Here is a 19,882-nt window from a genome sequence, read left to right on the forward strand (position 1 = left end):
CTTTGTCAATCTAGTGGTCAGTACACAGTAAAGCACTTAATAAATGTTTGTAGACTGACTGACTCTGGGCTAACTTCTTCATCTGTAAAATGGGTAGAATAATAATTTTAGGGGGCAGCTGAGTGGCTCAGTGGATTGAGAGCCAGGCCTAGAGACGGGAGGTCCTAGTTTCAAATCTGGCCTTAGACACTTCCCAGCTGTGTGACCCTGAGCAAGTCACTTGACCCCCATTGCCTAGCCCTTACCGCTCTTCTGCCTTGGAGCCAATACACAGTATTGATCGACTCTAAGAAGGAAGGTAAGGGTTTAAAAAAAAAAGAATAATAATTTTACTAGATTTTTGTTAGGAAAGCACTGTAACACTTAATGAAAAATAAATAAAAGTGAGTTATTTTTATTTTATTCCCAACCTAACATTTTATTTTGTCTATGTGCTATATATTTATTTTACAACATAGTTATAGATGTCTGTATCTTTATTCTATTGCAAGGCAGATTGTAAGCTACCTGAGAACAGAAACTAAGCCTTATCTCAATTTTGAATCTCCTCTAACACTTAAATAGTAATATATCAGCAAACTTTTTAAATTTACCTGAAACTATAATCTCCTAGTTTCCTTCATTTATGCATATACCTGCTTTGTTTTCTTCAATTTTTTTTCTCACACTCTTTAAAAGATGTCTCCCTCTAACCAGTTTCTGCCCTTGATTCTCTTTTCTTTCTTTACTCTCTTTTGCAAATTTCATTACCTCCAATGACCTCAATTATCACATATATGAAGATGGTTTAAAACTTTGTATTTTAAATTTCAATCTTTCCCTGGAGATGTAGGACTGTATTTGCACCATTTGATTTTTCCATTTGGTTGCCCATCAGGTACCTCAAACTCAACAGTTTAAAACTGTATCTTTCCCTTAAACTTACTTCTTCCTCTAACTTTTTTTCATTATTACTGCAACTACTACTACCAGATTCCCAAACAGCCAGGCTGAAAACACTGGCATCACCTTGGCATTTGATAACATGTCAGATTTAAGATAATACATTTATAGGAATTGTATAGGTTAGGCAGGCATGGATAGGCTGTAATTTGCAAAGCCAGGGGGAATATCAATATTAATGAGAACAGAGATCCAATTAAGTATATACGGATAGTGTATTGTCTGCTACTGTGCATGATTGCTTCACTATTTGTCAAAGAGTAACTAGTTTAAGAGGACAAAGTGGGAAATAAGTAGTACATCAATGGACAGAGTTTAAAACTAAATTGTAATAAAGAAAAAAATGGGTGATTTTACTTTAAGGCCAATCTCTGTACTAGAAAGAACAATGCTTTTTAGTATTGTGATAAGAATCTGCAATTATTATAATCATTGGATTTTATAAATTTTATTTTTATTATCACCATTAGAAATGAAAAAATACATTCCCATGTTAAAAAGTTAAAGTGATAAAAAAACATGATTTGATGATAAGTTAGATTTTATAAAGAATGATTTATAAAAGGCTTCAAAATCATATCATGTGAGGCCTGGTTGAAGAAATGAAGGATTTTGTGCCCCAGAGATCATCTATAAGTGGCCTTGTGCCATTTTATATTTGTAACAGTGATGTGGATAAGGGCCTACTTATTAAATTTTACAGATGATACAAATGTAGGAAGAAGAGGTAACATGTTGAATGATAATAGCTAAATGGTATTTGACAAGCTAGAAAACTGAACTGAGTCTAATAAGATGAAATTTAAGATAGGGATAGGGACAAGACCTGTGATTTTATTGATACAGAAAACTCCTGTTTGAGGAAATTCACTCTACCAATGGAAGTTGGTACCTTTTCTGTAACAAATGGTCTTAAAGAGAACTTCCTAAAGTATTAAGGGTTTAAGGAACATGCCTATGGTAAAATAGAAATATGTTGGAGGCAGGACTCAAAATCAGGTTTTACTGGCTCTGAAATTCAATAGGGACAAATGTAGTTTTATAGTAGGTTTCAAAAAGTCAATGAGACAAATACAGTATAGGGGAGGTGAGATAAGATAGCAGTTCACTGGAAAAAAGATCTGAGGATTTTGGTAGAGTATAAAATCAATGCGTCAACAGTGTCATATTCATATGGCAGTCAAAAATGCTAATATAATCTTAAACTGCATTAAGAGAGGTATAGTACCTAGGACTGGGAGTTGACAGTTCCACTGTATTTTGCCCTGGTCAGATCACATTTGGAGTACTGGGTTCAGTTCTGGGTGACACATGTTATGTAGGAGATTGATAAGCTGGGGAACATTCAGAAAAGAGTGACCAGGAAGGTGAAGGGCCATGCCAACGGAAGATCTGTTGAAGGAAATGAAAGACGCTTAACTTAGAGATGATTTATGATCACAGAGCTGGAAAGGACCTTATAGGTCAAGTCCAACAATTTTATAGATGAGGAAATTGAGGCCCAGTGAGATTAAGGAAATTGCCCAGGGTCACACAGCTAATAAATATCTGAGGTGAGATTCAAACCCAGGTTCTCCTGACTCCAAATCCAGCACACTATTTATCATGTTGTCATGACAGCTGGTTTCAAGTATGTGAAGGGCTGTCTCTTGGAAGAATTTAGTTTGGTCATTGAGGATAGAATTAAGATAATATAGGGGAAATTAGAAAGGAAGATTTAGGTTTGATGTAAGTGAAACTTCCTAACAAATTAAAGCCGTTCAAAGTGGAATGGGCTATGTTGGAAGGTAGTTGGCTCTCTTCAGTTTCTCAAGGGAGGAAGGAATGAGTACTTGCTGAATATAATGTTAAAGGGATACTGATCAGGTAAGTATTGGACTAGATACTCTCTGTGGTCCCTTCCAACTCTGAAATGCTGTGGTTTCATGATATAAAGACATAGTTCCTTACTTTCTTTAGGGATTATAATAAAAAAATGAGTAAATGTAAGCATGGGATAAGCAACAAAAATGAATGCAGTAAAAACATAAATTTTCACTAACATTTGGGGTAGGGTGTGGATACCTATGTCAAGTAATCCTGCAATGCAAAGGTTTGACTGGGGAACTATATCTATCTCAGAAGATGTTACAGTATTTGATATTTATTTTTGATAGTTATAAATATAAAATGGTCTTAAGTGGTCAATTTATATACTTCTATTTCTTGAATGGCTGGCAATGTTTAATTTGTCATGGCATAAAATAACTAATACTGTTAAATATTGACATTTTCAAATTACAGTAAGGTGAGATAATTCAAAATGCAAATTGCACTTACCGGTGGATATGAATGTAGAGCATAAGTGTTGCCTCGTATAACCCTTCTGTCATACATAATGTTTCCATAGTGAACAGGTTCTTCATCTCTAGAAAATATTGAAATTAAAATGGCCACTAATTATTAACTCGGTTTTTTTTTTTTTGTACAGCTGAATTAAGTATTGGAAGAATTTATCTCAGGATGAATATTTTAAAAGAATACTTTTCTTATAGTACGGTTCATGTGAAAAGTGGCCCATTTAACTAGTTTACTAGACAGTGATAAATTTGTTCATTAAAGGATTTGAAAAAATTAATAAAAGAACCACTTTTATGTTTGGTAAATAAATTAGCCAAGTAATCTTAATGCTGTTGGGCACTTTAAGTTTTTAAAAATGAATTTTAAAAATGAATCTGATAATTTACTATCAACTCGGTATATTAATTGTGGATTAAAATTTAATTTAAAAAATCTGTTAAATCACTAAAAATCTACTCTGATATCACTGATACACTGATACATGGAGTTAACCCTTTAAGTCTTTTCAAAGGCAGAATAAAATATCTATTAGGTCTAGATAAGTTGAAAAGACTTTGAGTATGGGCCCAGTGACATAATGCCTTTATGTATACATTATGTATACGTACAGGAAAGCACTGTGCGAGATGCTACAGATACAAAAAGAAAATAATTTAAGCAATTCTTGCCTCTAAGGAACTTAGTCTACAAATGGGATACTCATAGAATGTACACAGATAAATACATGATTACAAATCCTAAGTGCTTAAAGGCAATTACTAAACAATTAGCCATCAAAGAATCATTTTTTTTGGTAACAGCAATTCTTGAAGCAGATAAAAATATGACATCCATCAGCCCTTTACAACTCTTTCTGCTTCTGAAGTGGCAGTAGCAGAGTCAGAATGTTATGGATGCACAGTCTTAAGATTATCTACCTAGACTGATTTAACTGTTAAATTACCTTTAGAGCCTTCTTACCTTGATACTACTTTCTCTCTCCCGGTTACCCAAATCCAAGGTTGGTTGATTCTATCTCCACAAATCTACTGTTTGCTTTTATCCACTTTCTCCCCACTCATAGCCATTGCTTAATCTTGGGTTCAAGTCATTATTCCCTCTTACATGCAATAGATTCCTAATGGCCTTCCTGCTCTTACAATTTTATCTCTTTACAATGCATATCCTTCATGCAGCTACCAAAATAATCTTCTTAACATACAGATCTGACCAGATCATTCTCTTATTCAAAAACATTTCAAACTGGCAGTAGGATAAGATATAAATATCCCTCAACCCAGCAATTATGGTTCTTCAGAGTCTAACTCAAACTTCCATTTTCAATTTTATTTAACATTGCTTCCTCTTCATGTACTCTTTATTCTGGCCAAACGGAATAAAGCACTGAGCCCACAGACAGGAAGATCTGAGTTCAAACATGGCTTTAAGACACTGTGTGACCTCGGGCAAGTCGCTTATCCTTTTTATCTGCCTCAGTGTCCTCAAACTTTAAAATGAAGATCATAATATCACTTCTCAGCACATTCTCTCAGGGTTATTGTGAGGACCAAATGAAATAGTATTTTTAAGAAGTAGCACAGTGCCTGGCACATAGTAAGTGCTTAGTAAATGCTTGTTCCCTGCCCCCTTCTCCAAAGCTGATGTGCTACCATCTTTTATCTTTGCATAAGCATAAGCCTATGCTTGGGATATACTCCCTTTCCTACCTTCAAGGTTCAGTTCAGCTGTCTTTTACACTCTGATCTTCCCAGAATTAGTATTTGTCCTGCCTTAACAAAGTGCCAGGGCTGGAGGCTGGAAGATTCATCTCCTTTTTTTTCAAATCTGGCCTGATAATTATTAACTGTGTGATCCAAGTCACTTAACCCTGATTGCTTCAGTTTCCTCATCTGTAAACATTAGCTTGGCAAGAAACACAAATAATATTTAGTCTTTGTCTTCTCTCCTATGTCTTATTTTTCAGTCAACCTCTTATTTTAAAAGGTTGGCTGAAAGTTACTCTAATTGTACAGAGTACTAGCCTTCTTTGCATTTTAGTTTTTATTGTTTGGCATTTTCTTTTGATTTTTTGCTCTGATCAACTACTGATCTAAGTAGTTGTAGATATAGAAGTAGATATATCTGTATCAAGTGTGTTTTTAATCAGAAAAAAATGTCGGGAAGAGAAGAGAGAGAGTGACCAAAAAGACAGTAGCAGCTACTCATCAGTAACTTCAAAAGAATGTTGAAGTGCCACCAATAAAGAGTAATGAGCACAAGGCTGTGAGAAATACAAAGATGAAATAAGATAGAGTCTCTGAACTCACAATCCAGTAAAATAGGACACATGCAGATGCCTACAAGACAAAAGTGATAAGTATGTAAGAGAGATGCAAACCAAGTCATGGAATAGTGGAGAAACTACTTGATTAGATCAGAGGAATTGGATTAAAATTCCATTGTTTCCATTTGCTCCTAGGTGACAACTGGACAAGATACTTAATCTAAGACTCATTTCCACCATGTATTAAACTACCAAGTCAAACTAGATGACTTCTAAATTCCCTAAGGGGCAGCCTGAAGATAAGAGTACCAGATTTGAGTTCAAATCTGGCCTCAATACACTTACTGGCTGTATGACTCAGGGCAAGTCATTTAACCCTGTTTACCTAAGCTCCTATAAAATGAACCAGAGAAGGAAATGGCAAATCCCTCCAATATCTTTGCCAAGAAAACCCCAAATGGAATTAACAAAGAGTCAAGTACAACTGAAATGACTAAACAACAATAATAATGAGGTTCTTTCTAGGTCTAAATCGATTATCCTGTAAGTGCCATCTAAACTCTGGAAGAAAAGATCATTAATGTCTGGAAGGTATTCTCCTAATGTGCGTGTTTACAGTTATGCCCTTGCTCTGGAGGGGTGCCTCTCACACTCAAGGGGGTAAGGTATATAAGGAGAAGTTTTAAGGCATTATATACCTCAGGCTAAGCAAACTTCCCATAAATCATCCAACAGTGGCAAGGCACCAAGTATACCTTCTTATGCATTTGCCCATATCGTCCTATAAATCTCCCACTAATGTCTACCCAATATGCTATGGGCTTTTCTCTGGATCTCTTGAAATTGTATGAGTACCAGTGGTGCACATAGGTCACTATTGGCCCATCTGCTCTAGTCATACAAATCTTTGATAATATCTTTTACTTGCTTCTGCTCAGGTTTTATTTAGTAATATGTTGTTGCCTTTTCATAAGTAGAGAATAGCTTGCTACTAAAACTTCCCTTCTATCAAGAGTCCCTGAAAATGCTCATGTCTTCAAAGCAGATCCATACTTCCAGATTGATGCTTTGCTGAACGCGATCTCGTTTGTCTGTTTAAGGACACCAGTCTGCATGGAATCTAAGCTAAAAGTGTCATGATCATTTTAAAAAAAATACCACTATCTCACCTACATGAAGAACATGCTAAAATTTTACTATGATGAGAAACATCGTCAAAACAAAACAAAAAAATCTTGTTATTAGTATTTCTGAATGTTAGATATTTTTTACCATTGGGTTAGAAGGTACCAGGTTCCATGTTAAGAATGGAAAAATAGAAGACAGAATCAAAGATTTACAGGTTTTTTTTTTTTTCCATTTTCATCTGCATGCGAATTTCTTGGCTTTCTTATTTCTGTCAAAGGCACCACCATCTTTCTAGTCATCTAGGCTTGCAACAAGAGTTATTTTCAAGAGGGCAGCTGGGTGGCTCAGTGGATTGAGAGTCAAGCCCAGAGATGGGAGGTCTTGGGTTCAAATCTGGCCTCAGACACTTCCCAGCTGTGTGACCCTGGGCAAGTCACTTGCCCTTGCCCTTACCACTCTTCTGCCTTGGAGCCAATACACAGTATTGACTCCAAGATGGAAGGTAAGGGTTAATATAAAAAAAAAAAAAAGAGTTATTTTCAACTCTTCATTCAATCTTTACACCTTGCCCTCCACCCATTAGTGGCCAAGTTTTATGGATATCTCATCTCAATCAGTCAACAACATGTATTAAGTATTTACTTAGTGCCAGCTAAGTGCTGGAGATTCAAAGAAAAGCAAAAACCATCCCTACCCTTAAGGAATGCATCATATTTTAATGGAAGAGGCAACATGCAAACAATTTTATATATACAAAATATAACAGTGTGAATGGATGGTAAACTCAGAAGGAAAGCAAGGTTGGGGTGGGGGTGGCTGAGAAAGGTCTCTTGCAGAAGGCTGGATTTGAGATGTGAAGAAAAGCTATAGGGATGCTAGGGGGGCTCAGTGGATACAGTGCCAGGCCTGGATATGGGATGGTCCTGGTTTCAAATTTGACCTCAGACACTTTCCTGGCTGCATGACCCTAGGCAAGTCACTTAACTCCAATTGTCTAGCCCTAACCACTCTCCTGCCTGAAATCCAAATAGTATTGATTCTGAGACAGAAAGCAAAGGTATTAAAAAAAGAAGAAAAGAAACCAAGAATAACAGTAAGTAGAGGTAAGAAGGAAAAACAGTCCAAAATAAGGGATAGCAAGTAAAAAGGTTCAGAGTTGGGAGACTGAAGAGTCATGTAAAAGTAACAAGTAGGCTAGTGTTACTGAACTGAAGTACATAATAGGCAGCAAAATATTAAAAAAAACCTGGAAATGTGGGAAGGGATCAGGTTTGTCAAAGGGCTTTGAAAATCAAAAGAAAGGATTTCATATCTCATCCTGGAGGTACTAGAGTGTATTGAGGAGGGTGGTAGGAATAGCATGGTCAGTTTTCTGCTTTAGGAAGATCATTTGGATAGACCTAAGGCAGGAACCAACCAGCAGACTATTATACTAGTCCTGTATCACGGTTGTGGCTGTTTAACAGAAGAGAAGGGGTACAGAAAAGATGTTGCCAAGGTAAAATGACATGATTTAGCAACAGATTGGATGTGTTAAATGAATACAAAAGGAGCTTGTGATTATACCTAGCCTATGAGCTCAGATGTTTGGGAAGATGATAGTGCAATGGACAGTAAAGAGAAACTGGGAAGAAGGGAAGAATTAAGAAGAAAGATAATCCATTTTGGAGTTTTGAGTGTGAGAGGTCTAGAGGACATTCAGTTTAGCAAGTGATGACTGGAATTTAGGAAAGAGATTATGGCTAGTTATATTGATCTGAACATCATCTGCTAAGAGATGATAACAGAACCCTAAGGGAGTTGATGATATTGACAACTGTTAGTATAGAGAAGAATGTCCTCTGGTCAGATCCTTGAGGAGCACATATGAGTGATGGTACATTGGAGGAAGATCTAGTAAAGGAAACAGAGAAGGAGCAGTCAAAAAAGTTGGAAGAAAACCAGAGGACACAACAGTGTCTTGAAGGCCTAGAAAGGAGAGAACACCCAAGAGTGATCAAGTGTTAAAAGCTGATGTTCAAGAAGGACAAGGATTGAGAAAAGAGTATTAAATATGTCATTAAGAGTGGTAAATTTTTTAAGAGCAGTTTCAGTTGAATGATAACCTGGAAGACAGACTATAGAGGTTTTTAGAAGAAGTGAAGGCATATATTGTACAGGGTTTTCTCTATTAACCCCATTCATAGAGCCACCAGGACCTCATCACCTGGACAATTACATTAATCTCCTAATTGGTCTTGCTGCCTCAAGCCTCTCTCCTCTCCAACCCAACCTCCATACAGTACAGGTCTGACTACACCACTCCTCTGGCTCAATAATTCCACTGGCTTGTTACCTCTACAATCAACCACAAATTCCTCTATTGGGAATTTAAAGCTCTTTACAACCCTGACCCAATTTACCTTCCCAGGCTTAGCATAAATGATTTCCCTTTATACACTATAATCTCATCAAACTGGTTTTTCCTCCCAGTTGCTGAGATACGGTAACTCCATTTCCCATCTCCATGCCTTTGCAGAGGATGGCTGTTGTTCCTCATGACTGGGATACACACCTTTCTCACTTCTGTCTCTCAGAATCAATAAGTTCTTTCAAAGCACTGCTCAAGTGCCACTTTGTAAATGAGGTCTTTCTATATCACCTGTCAGCTTAGCACCTTCCCCCTCCTAAGTGGCCTTGAATATACTCATTACATATCCTTCAACAAGCATATTTTTAAGCCACAACTACGTGCTGAGAAAAATGCTTGGAATACAAAGACAAAAAATTTAAAAATCCTTTCAGTAAGGGAGTTTTGATTCTGTAACTCCCCTATAGAACCCAAACTCCTTAAGCACAGGAATTGTTTCATTTTTGTCTTTTTATTCCTTTTAGCACAGGGCCCCAAACAGGACGCCTTGGAAAAAAGAATGAGCAAATGCTTGATGGCTGAATGGTGAAATACATTTGCATATAGTTTAGGACTGAATATTCATATATCTATTTTTATTTTTAAAAATAGGGTTGTTCAGAAATCAAATCACAGACCTCTTAGAATACAGATTCTTAACTTGGAGTCCATGAACTAGGTTTAAACAAATTTTTTTAATAATTGTATTTCAATATAACTGGTTTCATTTGTAATCCCATGTATTTTATTTTACAAAAACATTATTATTCTAAGAAGGGATTCTGAGGTTGCACAAATTGCTCAAGATTTCATTACATAAAAATGTCAAGTCAACAAGCATTAAATTAGGTGCCAGGAATTTATTAAGCCTCTGCTATGTGCCAGGCACAGTGCTTTCGTGCTTTATAAATTTACTTCATTTGATCTTCACAACTCTGGGAGATTAGGTGCTATTTTTTCCTCTTAGAGATGAAGGAACTGAGGCAAACAGCAGTGCCTTGCCCAGGGTACACAACTAATGTCTAAGGCAGAATTTGGAATCAAAGTTTCCTGATTCTAGGCTAGGAACTTAAACCACTGTACTACCCAGCTGCCTCAATACTCAAAGGAAAATATAAGAAGACTGGAAAAGTAGGAAAGGACAAAGTTGTGAAGGGCTTTAAAAACCAAAGAAAGGCTTTTACATTTGTTTTGGAGTTAACAGGGAGTTAATGGAATTTACTGAATAGGAGGATTAACAGGTTAATTATTTAATAAATTATTATTCAATAAATTCTAGTGGTTCCTTATTACCCCTAGGATCCAAGGTAAAATCTTTGGTTTGTCAATTAAAAACAATGTCCCACCCTACCCCCTCTCCAGGCTTCTTATACCTTCCCTCCTTCCCTCCTCCCCTTCACATATTTTGATCCAGTGACACTGGAAGATCTAAAGTAAGTTCAATTTGACAGAAGAATGGAGGCTGGAGTGGGGAGAGACTTGAGTCAAGGAGTCCAAACAGCACTTGCCAACAGACCTGGCATAAAGGGATGAAAGCCTGCACTGGGGCAGTGTAAGATGAAAGAAAGGAGTATATATGAGAGATGTAACCAAGCTGGAACTGACAGTATTGGTAATGAATTAGATATTGGGGGTGAGGGAAGAATCTGAGAAAGAGTGAGAACTCAAGGATGATAGTCAGGTTTAAGATCCCTTGTCTCAGGAGTGTTCTTTTCTCAGGGCCAAAATACTGAATTCTAGTGTACTGGGCAGCTTTGGTATCATCAATGGACTTTGATTTCCTCACTTGTAAAGTGAGGCTAGTTTAGATTACCTTTAAAGTTCTTTTCAGTTCAAAATCTAAATTCCAAAGATTTCTTGATGTTTATTTCAAAGAGTAGAAACAGTAGACAAATAAACTGTCTGACACCAATGTGCCTCACCCATCTGAAGAAAACCTAGATATATCTAATATTTATAAGAACAGATTACATAGAGTGACTATTCATATCACAAAATGATTTTTTTACTTAAGATATAGTTTTTCTAAAACATTAACAACTCTCAAAACTAGCTAACTCCAGAAATTCCAATTTGCTTTTTAAATACTTATTTCTTTTTTTAATTTTAAATTTTATTTAATTGATTAATTTAGAGTATTTTTCCAGGATTACAAAAATCATGTTCTTTTCTTCCCTTCCCTCAACCCACTCTCATAACTGACGCACAATTCCACTGGGTTTTACATGTGTCATTGGTCAAATACTTATTTCTGATCAGTACTTCAATTGTGTCTAAAGCCAAGCTTTTCCCCATAAACCTGCCTTCCTTTCTGACTTCACTACTTTTGCTTCATTGTTTCACCCATTCCAATTCATCCTCCACTAAGCTGTCAAACTGATCTTCCTAAAATGCAGGTCTGACCATAACAGGCTCTTATTCAATAAATTCCCTGTTACTTCCAGGACTGAATGTAAAATCTTCTCTTAGTCATTCATAACTAATGCCCCAACCCATTCCCAGTCTTCTTATACCTTATGTCCTCCAAATACTTTTAAAACCAGTAACACTGACTTACTTTACTATTCCTCCAACAACATACTCCACCTTTCCACTCTTGGTATTGTGACTGGCTGCTATTTTTATTCACAGGCTATCCCCTCATTCTTGCAACTTTTTCCCTCCTCAACTATCTCTTGACTTCCCAGCAGGTCTCTTAAAGTCTCAGCTGAAGTCCCACTTTCTGTAAGAAGTCTTTTCCCATTCCCCTTATGGCAAGAACCTTCTCTGTTGATTTCTATATATTTTGTTTGTACACAATTGTTTGTATGGTCTCTACTGTTAGACAGTGAGCTGCTTAACAATAATCAATTAATAAGCTTTAATTAAGGGGCAGTGAGGTGTTGCCATGGATGGCGTGCTAGGCCTAGAATCAGAAGGACTCATCTTTGCCTCAGTTTCTCATTGGTAAAAATGTATGTGAAAAGGGAAATGGCAAATCATTTCAGTATCAGTGGGAAGAATCAGACACAAATGAAATGACTAAACAACAAATGTTAATTAAGCACATACTATTTGCCAGGACATAGTTCTAAATGTTAAGGAAATAAAAAGAGGCAAAAGACAAAATATATATAAAACAAGCTATTAAAAGGATAAAGTAGGAAATAAATAAAAGAAGAAAGGCACTGGAAAAGAGGGGTTGGGGAGGGTAGGCTTCCCATAGAAGATAAGATTTTAATTGGAACTTAAAGGAAGACACAAAGGTCAGTAGTGGAGTAGGGAAGGAAGAGCCTAACAGGCATAGAGAGCAGGCAAATAAAATGTCTGGTGCCCAGAGATAGCAAGTCTTTGGTGTGGAACAGTCAGAAGGCTAGTGTGTGTGTGTGTGTGTGTGTGTGTGTGTGTGTGTGTGTGTGTGTGTGTGTGTGTGTGTGTGTGTGTGTAACTGGATGGAAGATTATGTGATAGGGAGTAAATGCAAGAAGACTGGAAAGGTAAGAGGTGGCTGGGGTATACATAGTGCCCGGCATATACTTGGCACTCAATAAATGATGATTTTCATATCTACTTACATGAGTACATGTAAACTAAATTTCCCCTATTGATTGTAAACTCCTTGAGATAAGAGATTGTTTTTTATTTTTGTTTTTTTATCTCCAGACTCAAGTACAGAGTCTGACATATATCTAGAAGGGTCTTCCAGGCCTACCTTCTAAGGTCTAGAAGGCCTAGCAGGCATTGATTTAATGCCTAACCAAATTTAGTTTTGATTGCCCTTTACATATTCCAAGTTTTTACCAAACTGAACAATGCTGTAAATTTACTCATTCCTGTCTTGCCTTGCCTATCTCTTTGGTTCACACCAGATTCCACATCTGGGATAGGCTTGCCATCTCCTCAATTTGTCTGCTAATTCTCCTCTGTCCTTTCAATATCCAACTCAGTTACCACTGCCTCCTTCAAGAAGCTTACTCCATAATACCTGGGGGAAAATGAATCTCTCCTCAAATTTGTGCCCTCACCTCATACTCTTTGGTACTATAAAAATTTGTATATGTGTTGTTTCTCTTCCATTAGGTCTCTGAGAGCAAGCAACATCTGTAAAATATCTTACAGGGAATGAATCTGTGATTTCACAAATATAGGAAACTTTACCCTTTCAGGTCATCACTTTTTCCTGTAATTTAAAGTCTTAAAGCAAGAATTCTTAACCTGGAGTCCACAACTTTGATTTAAAAAAAAAAACTTTTTTTGATAACCACATTTCAATATAATTGGTTTCTTTGGTAGTCCTATGTCTTTTATCTTTTGCATTAAAAACCTCTCTCTAAGATGTAAGAATTTTCAAAGAATACAAAGAGACTAAGTGACTTGCCCAGGATCACACAATTAATAAATGACAGAGACTGGACTTGAAAGGAGTTTGTTCTCTTTTTTAGTCACAAATCCAGGGTTTTATCACAGATGCCATGCTTCAATAAATACTGGGCAATTTACTCTGCAAGTCAGTGGCATTAGCTTCTTTAAGTATTCCCTCACTTTTTGCGTTTCAACCACTGTCTTCCCTGCCAGGATTCTGTCCCTCCTCATGGCCATCTTTTGGCTTCCTTTGAGTTTGCATTTCTACTGGCTGTCTCCCAGGCCTGGATTCTGTCCCTCCTCTTGGCTTCCTTTGAGTCCCAAGTAAAGTTTCATCTTCTACAAATAAGCCTTTTCTAGTCCTCCTTAATTTTAGTGCCTTTCCTCTGAAATTATCACCAGTTTATTCCACACATATGTTTGTACAAAAGATTTCCTGTACATATGGTGGAGGGAAGAGTGGGGGAGGAGGGGGGAGGGAGGGAGAGACAGACAGACAGACAGACAGACAGACAGACAGAGACAGAGAAAGAGAGAGATCATAGTTTTCATAGTTGTCTCTTCATCAGACCCTCTGGAGCAAGGAAGTATTTTGCCAGGGCCCCTGTCAGCCCAGTAGGCAATTAACAATTGCTGGTTTAGTGGCAGTTATATGGCTCAGTGGAGTGTGTCGGGGGCAGGGGGATCCTTTGTTCAATTTTGGACCCAGATACTTCCTAGCTGGGTCACCCTGAGCAAGTCACTTTACCACCATTGCCCAGTCCTTAGAATCAATACTTACTTTCTAAGTACTAAGACTTTAAGATAGAAAGGGTTTAAATAATAATAATAATAATAATAATAATTTCTTGTTGATTTATATTCCCTGTGACCCGCCAGGGCCAGATGCTTCCCAAGGGTTCTGGAGTAAGCACGTGGAGGGGCAGTGGATGGAGGAGCTGGAGGAGGTCCAGTGCTAGGGACTGGGGGGAGGCGAGGAGCCAGGGCCTTGGTTACTCACGCCCCGAAGCACTCCCGGTAGCGGCGGCGCTGGCAGTTCAGGGCTCGGGGACGACTGGCGAAGGTGTAGGTGCCAGTGGGTCTGGGGCTGGAGTCGGCCACCGTGGAGGTCATTGTGGAGGAGCAGGCCGCCGATCGGTCGGCGGGCTTGGCTGGGAAGCAGTGGGAGGCTGTAAAATTGAGCGGCCCCGCGAGTTACAACTGGTGCCACGAGCAGAAGCTCAGTGGCCACAGAAAATAGGCTGAGCGGTGCGGGAGGCAGACCAGGAAGGTGGTCGGGGCTCCACTCCACTCCAGTGACCCAGCGTTTGCCGCACAATGCTTGCACTTAGCGACCGGCATGGTTGCTCGGCAACGGAGAGTTCTGTCTTTCCTCGGCGGCGTCTCCAAGGTAAGCAACTCCGGGAGCTATGGGAGAGGGGCGGGCTTTGCGTCACTTCCGGGCTATTTAGCCAATCTTGTTGGTCTCTACTTTAGCGCTTCCTCTGGGCCCTGCGCAGGCGGAGTAAGCAGAGATCTCGTTCTCATACCACCTGGGCCACGCGCGTGTGGGCCTACTTTCTTATCGTGTAGGGTGCATACAGCTTCTCCCGCCCTTAAGCAACCTGTATGGGGCTACTCCTATTTAAATTCTCCCCTTTCCTCCAACTCTCCACAGTCCCCAGCGCGAGATTAACTTCTTGAGAGTGGGGCATTCGTTTTTACCTTTTTATTTACATGAATGTCCCTTGAATTTACATTTCAACCAAAATTCCTTAAATTCTCCCATCTTTAAGGTACATAGGGAAGTCTAATAAACATTAAATATATATTAAGGATATTTAATAAATACATAGGGGAGCGTTGTAAACTTTAATAAATAAAAATATTTAATAGATGTTGAATTGGAAAATGAATTTCTAGGATCTTGGAGAGAGCATTCAATTTCACTAACATTTATTAAACTCTCCTTGAGAGAGGCACCTTGAACACTGAGGAATTTGATAATTATTGGTTGAATAAAAGGCCTTCTCCATGATCCTATGAGTTAATTTTTTTTGGACATTATTGGATATAGATGGAATTTTTGATAGTAATGTTCTCTAGACCACTGAATTTAGCAATAAGTTGAGGAAACAAGATTAGTGATACAGATAATACATTTTTTCTTTACATTTTTGATGAAATTATTTGCAGAAATATGAATATAGGAAAAATTATATATTTAGAATTTATTAAAACCACTATGAATTATCATTCTGGCACATGGTAAGTTCTTTTTTTTTTTTTAACCCTAACCTTTTCTCTTATCAATTCTAAGGCAGAGAAGAGAGGTAATGGCCAGGCCTCTGCGGTTAAGTGGCTTGCCCAAGGTCACACAGCTAGCATAAGTCTGGTGAATCCATGTCCTCCTGAATCTGGGCCTGGTGCCCTTTCCACTGTGCTACCTACCTGCCCTGTAGGCTCAATAAATGTTTGTTTCCTCCCATTCTTTAAAAATACAGTATAAATTGAAGATTCTTTCTTTAACTAGATTCCAACCTATCTTTATAGTGTCGAGCTGCTCTTCTAAATGTGTATGCAATAGTCTAGGCAAAGTTATCTACTTTTGGTTCCATATTTTTCATCTTCCCTCTCATATTAGTGTGCCTTTACACTCACTGTCACTCACAACAAAATAACCTCTTTGTGGTTTATTCTCTCTCTTTCAAGGCCCTTCTCAGACACAACTTTTCTCCATAGCTTTCTCTGACCTCTTCCAATGAAAGCTATCTTTCACTCTTCATACTTGTCATAACATTTTGCTTGGCTTTCCTTTGCTCTTATTTCAGTTTCCTTTGCTTTGGACTTATTTATTTATGTAATTATTGTTTCCCTTCCAATTTTGAAAACTGTGCGAACCAAAGCTGTATGATATTCTAAAACATTGCCTTGCATATAGTAGTTGCATAACAGATACTAGATGGTTTTTCTTGGGATTGGTTTGGATTGTATTGGATTGGTTGAATGTGTTAGTGAATAATAGAACAACATTGGATTTGAAGTCAAAATACAGGTTTGAAATCTTGGTTTAATTACCTGTATAATCATTGGTTAGTTTCTTTATCTTTCTGTCTCTGTTTACTCATCTGTAAAATGAAGGGATTGGACACTAGGCGATTCTCTAAGATTGCCTGCACCTTCCTTCTTATGTTCATTAGAAATGCCACAAATTATAACTAATGATTTTGAGGCATGAATTCATAAGTTCTTGCCACAAGGTGTCAGTAATTCTTTAGCAGCTTAAAATAATAGCAATATTCAACAGTTACACCTTATTTTTAGAAAATCAGATATGGGAAAATCCAAATGTATAAAATGTTTTATATTATGCAGATAACATATATTTATCATATAATAAGCATGCATCATGTGAATATGAATATAATTATAATTAGAGGGGGATTATCTACTTTTAAAGAGTTTTCTCTTTAAAGGGGCAGTTTCTAGTGCATTTGGTATATTTTGATTCATTTTTTAAAAATTGATTCACATTTCTCTTTCTAGGAATGTGCCAATTGGATAACTTAATAAACATTTAGGTTTTATTATTAGTGCTACTTCTACTAGGGAGTAATTTTTAGAGTTAAGAAGATATTGGTTTAGGTCCCATTTCTAACAGTGGCTATTGGTTGTTGTCCTTTATCCTCAAAGTAGACCAAAGATATCATTTGATTTCAATATTAAGTGAGACAGAGTTGCACAAAGTTGTCAGCCTCACTCTCTCTTCCAAAGTCATCAAGATCTAGCATCAAAACAAAAGTCAAGATGCCTGGCAAAGGCTCCATATTCAATGGATGACCTTGGTTTCTTCAGATACTGGAGCAAATTGTTCTCAACAGTTTATCCCACCAGGAGAAGTCTTCACATGACTGGGGTAGACACGTTCCTAACTCACCATTGGGTTTGAGGCCTGTGGGCTACCTTCAATGTGGTTTAGCCTGCCTGCCAAGATGGTTTATCAGTGTGAACCTTAAAAATTCTCAGACCGTACTTCATAAGGTTAGGATTGTAAACCTTAAAAAATTCCCAGACCCTACTTCATAAGGTTGGGTTAAGACCATTTCCCATTGGGACCATTCCCCATTGGGACCATTCACCATTTGGGCAGTGAAGGTACTTAGATCAGGAATGTGAAAACCTCTACTTCACCCTACTTAAGTCTGCCCTTAAAACTATGATTGGAAAATTATGCACTGAGACACATTTAAAATGGCCTGAAATTCTCCCTCTGGCCCTATTTTGTCTTAGAAGCAGGCCTAGAGGAGACCTACATATTTCACTGTTTGAGATGCTTTTTGGACATCTGCCTATACAGGCTAAACCTTTTCCCCCTGCATATACATCACTATTAGGGGGAGATACTACTATTGCTTCCTATATACAGGAGTTACAGCACAAATTACATGAACTTCATGAATCCGGAGCTGCAGTACAAGCCGGACCACTAGACTTTTCTCTTCATGACCTGAACCCAGGAGACAACGTGTATATTAAGAATTTCAAGTGTATTGGAGCAACCCAGCCTTCCTGGGAAGGACCATTCCAATATTATTAACTACTCCAACATCTATAAAGGTTGGAGAAAAGGACTCTTGGATTCATTGCTCACATGTGAAGAAAGCATCTTCTGTTGAGACTGATTGACTGTACCCTATCATATGCATTGGAGATAATAATCCATAGACAAATGGATGCTGTTTTTTGAGAACACATTGAATTACTGATTTTTTCCTTATTTTTATTATTGCTTTTCTTTGTTTTGATTAGAATATTTGATTTTTTCTCATTTCTTGTACAAAAGGTACATACAATTAATATTAATATTTTTTCTGCAGTAATAGAAGTTTAATACATATATATACTTGCTAAAATGTCAATGCATACCCAAAAGCTTTAAACTATGGGAACCTGCCATTTATTGATAAAATATTATGGGACTGTGATTAATGTTTGTATCTGATTCCAGAAAAAGGGATAAAAAAAAGAAGGAGCACAGACTTAACCTGAAAAGTGCCAAAAAGAGCACACAGGAAATAATAATGTGAGACTTGAGGTTGCGGCACTTGACATATGTTAAGTTGTAGGACTTCCTTGTATCTACACTCTTTGTGAAGTACTCATACAAGTACAAAGTTTGACTATCATGCTGGCTCCCTATATCCCTGAGAATGTCAAAAATCAGACAAGGGAATGACGCTTCCCTATCAAAATAGAATTCTAATTCTTTTTCGTCTTATATTATGGCAACTTCCTATAGTCTTGGCTACAAATGGCTAAGTGAAATATTACTGCATTCTGCCCTAAAGACTTATGGGTTAGAAATTACTTTAAATTGGACCTATACAAGATCCTATTTTGAATTTTTTTCCTTATATTCTTGATTATTTTTCTTTTCTTTTGATAATTGACTTATACCCCCCCATAACTAAACATTGCATCCTGAGCTGAACTGGATGTTCTCCACCAATGGAGAGAACACATCAATGGAGAAGGGGTCACAGAGGTAGAGGAATGTTTTAGAGAACTTCCAGAGTGAGGAAGCAGATGAGGCATTATAGAGAAGTCTGGAGAGCCAGGAGAACAATCAGAATACCAAGGCACTGCTTATTATAATTATACCACCATACATTTATTCAAAATTAATTGTCTATATTTCTATGTAACATACATATATACACACACATATTTACAATTCTCTGGTTCAGTTATATCCAATTCTTCATGACCCCATTTAGGATTTTCTTGGCTCCAATTCATTTTATAGATGAGGAAACCAAGGCAAACAAGGTTAAGTGACTTACCCAAGGTCATACAGCCAGGAAATATATGAGGGTAGAGCTGAACTCAGGAAAAGGAGCCTTCCTGACTCTAAGACTGGCCCTATTCATTGTACTACCTAGCTGCTTCTTTATAAATCTCACAGCTGTAAAATTCTCAAATTTTAAAAATTGAATTATTAATCAGCATCTGTTCCATAACATTCTTCTCCAGCTCTACCTCTTCCTCTGTAAAATTTAAAATTATACCTTAATCATAAAAATATTATATTTTATGAGGTTTATTAAATGATCATTAGAAATCAAGGAACAATGAGGATACAAAATAAAAACCACATGCCCATGGCTGGTTAGCCATTTTCAAATCTCCCACCTTATCACCATCAGTGCTTATGCTATATCATGCCAAAGAGAGGAGGAAGACTCCTTAACACCCACTCCCTTTATTCTCTGTCTATAGGAAGTCCATAATGACAGGAAATCAGTGGACTCTTAGGATATGTAATTCTTTTTCAGGGTAACAGATTTTCAATTATATATTTTCCCCTGAGAGCCAAGGAAGACTAGTCTCTCTGATGGGTCTTGTAAACATACCAACTTTGAAATGACAATAATTTGAGGAAAAGAGAACAAAATCAATAATTGCTAGGCGCATTGACAAAAAGCCAGTTAGATGGTAGT

The 19,882-nt window shown here is 37.4% G+C and overlaps 1 protein-coding gene across 3 annotated transcripts in view; it reads right to left on the bottom strand.

The window, feature by feature from the left end:
* The window catches only part of RSPH3 (radial spoke head 3), a 128,825-nt gene that overhangs the window by 93,844 nt on the left and 15,099 nt on the right, over positions 1-19,882 (bottom strand). The window contains exons 1-2 of one of the 3 annotated variants that reach the window (XM_007484840.3): positions 14,404-14,820; positions 3,262-3,349 (exon numbers count right to left, since the gene is read on the bottom strand). In XM_007484840.3, coding sequence (XP_007484902.1) covers positions 3,262-3,349; positions 14,404-14,516 — 201 coding nt within the window. In that variant the 5' untranslated portion in view covers positions 14,517-14,820. Of the gene's footprint in view, positions 1-3,261; positions 3,350-14,403; positions 14,821-19,882 lie in introns of those variants that run through there. The other 2 variants (XM_056819005.1, XM_007484841.3) reach the window with 2 other exon arrangements.

The sequence above is a fragment of the Monodelphis domestica genome, chromosome 2 (genome assembly GCF_027887165.1).
Source record: "Monodelphis domestica isolate mMonDom1 chromosome 2, mMonDom1.pri, whole genome shotgun sequence".
NCBI lineage: Eukaryota > Metazoa > Chordata > Mammalia > Didelphimorphia > Didelphidae > Monodelphis > Monodelphis domestica.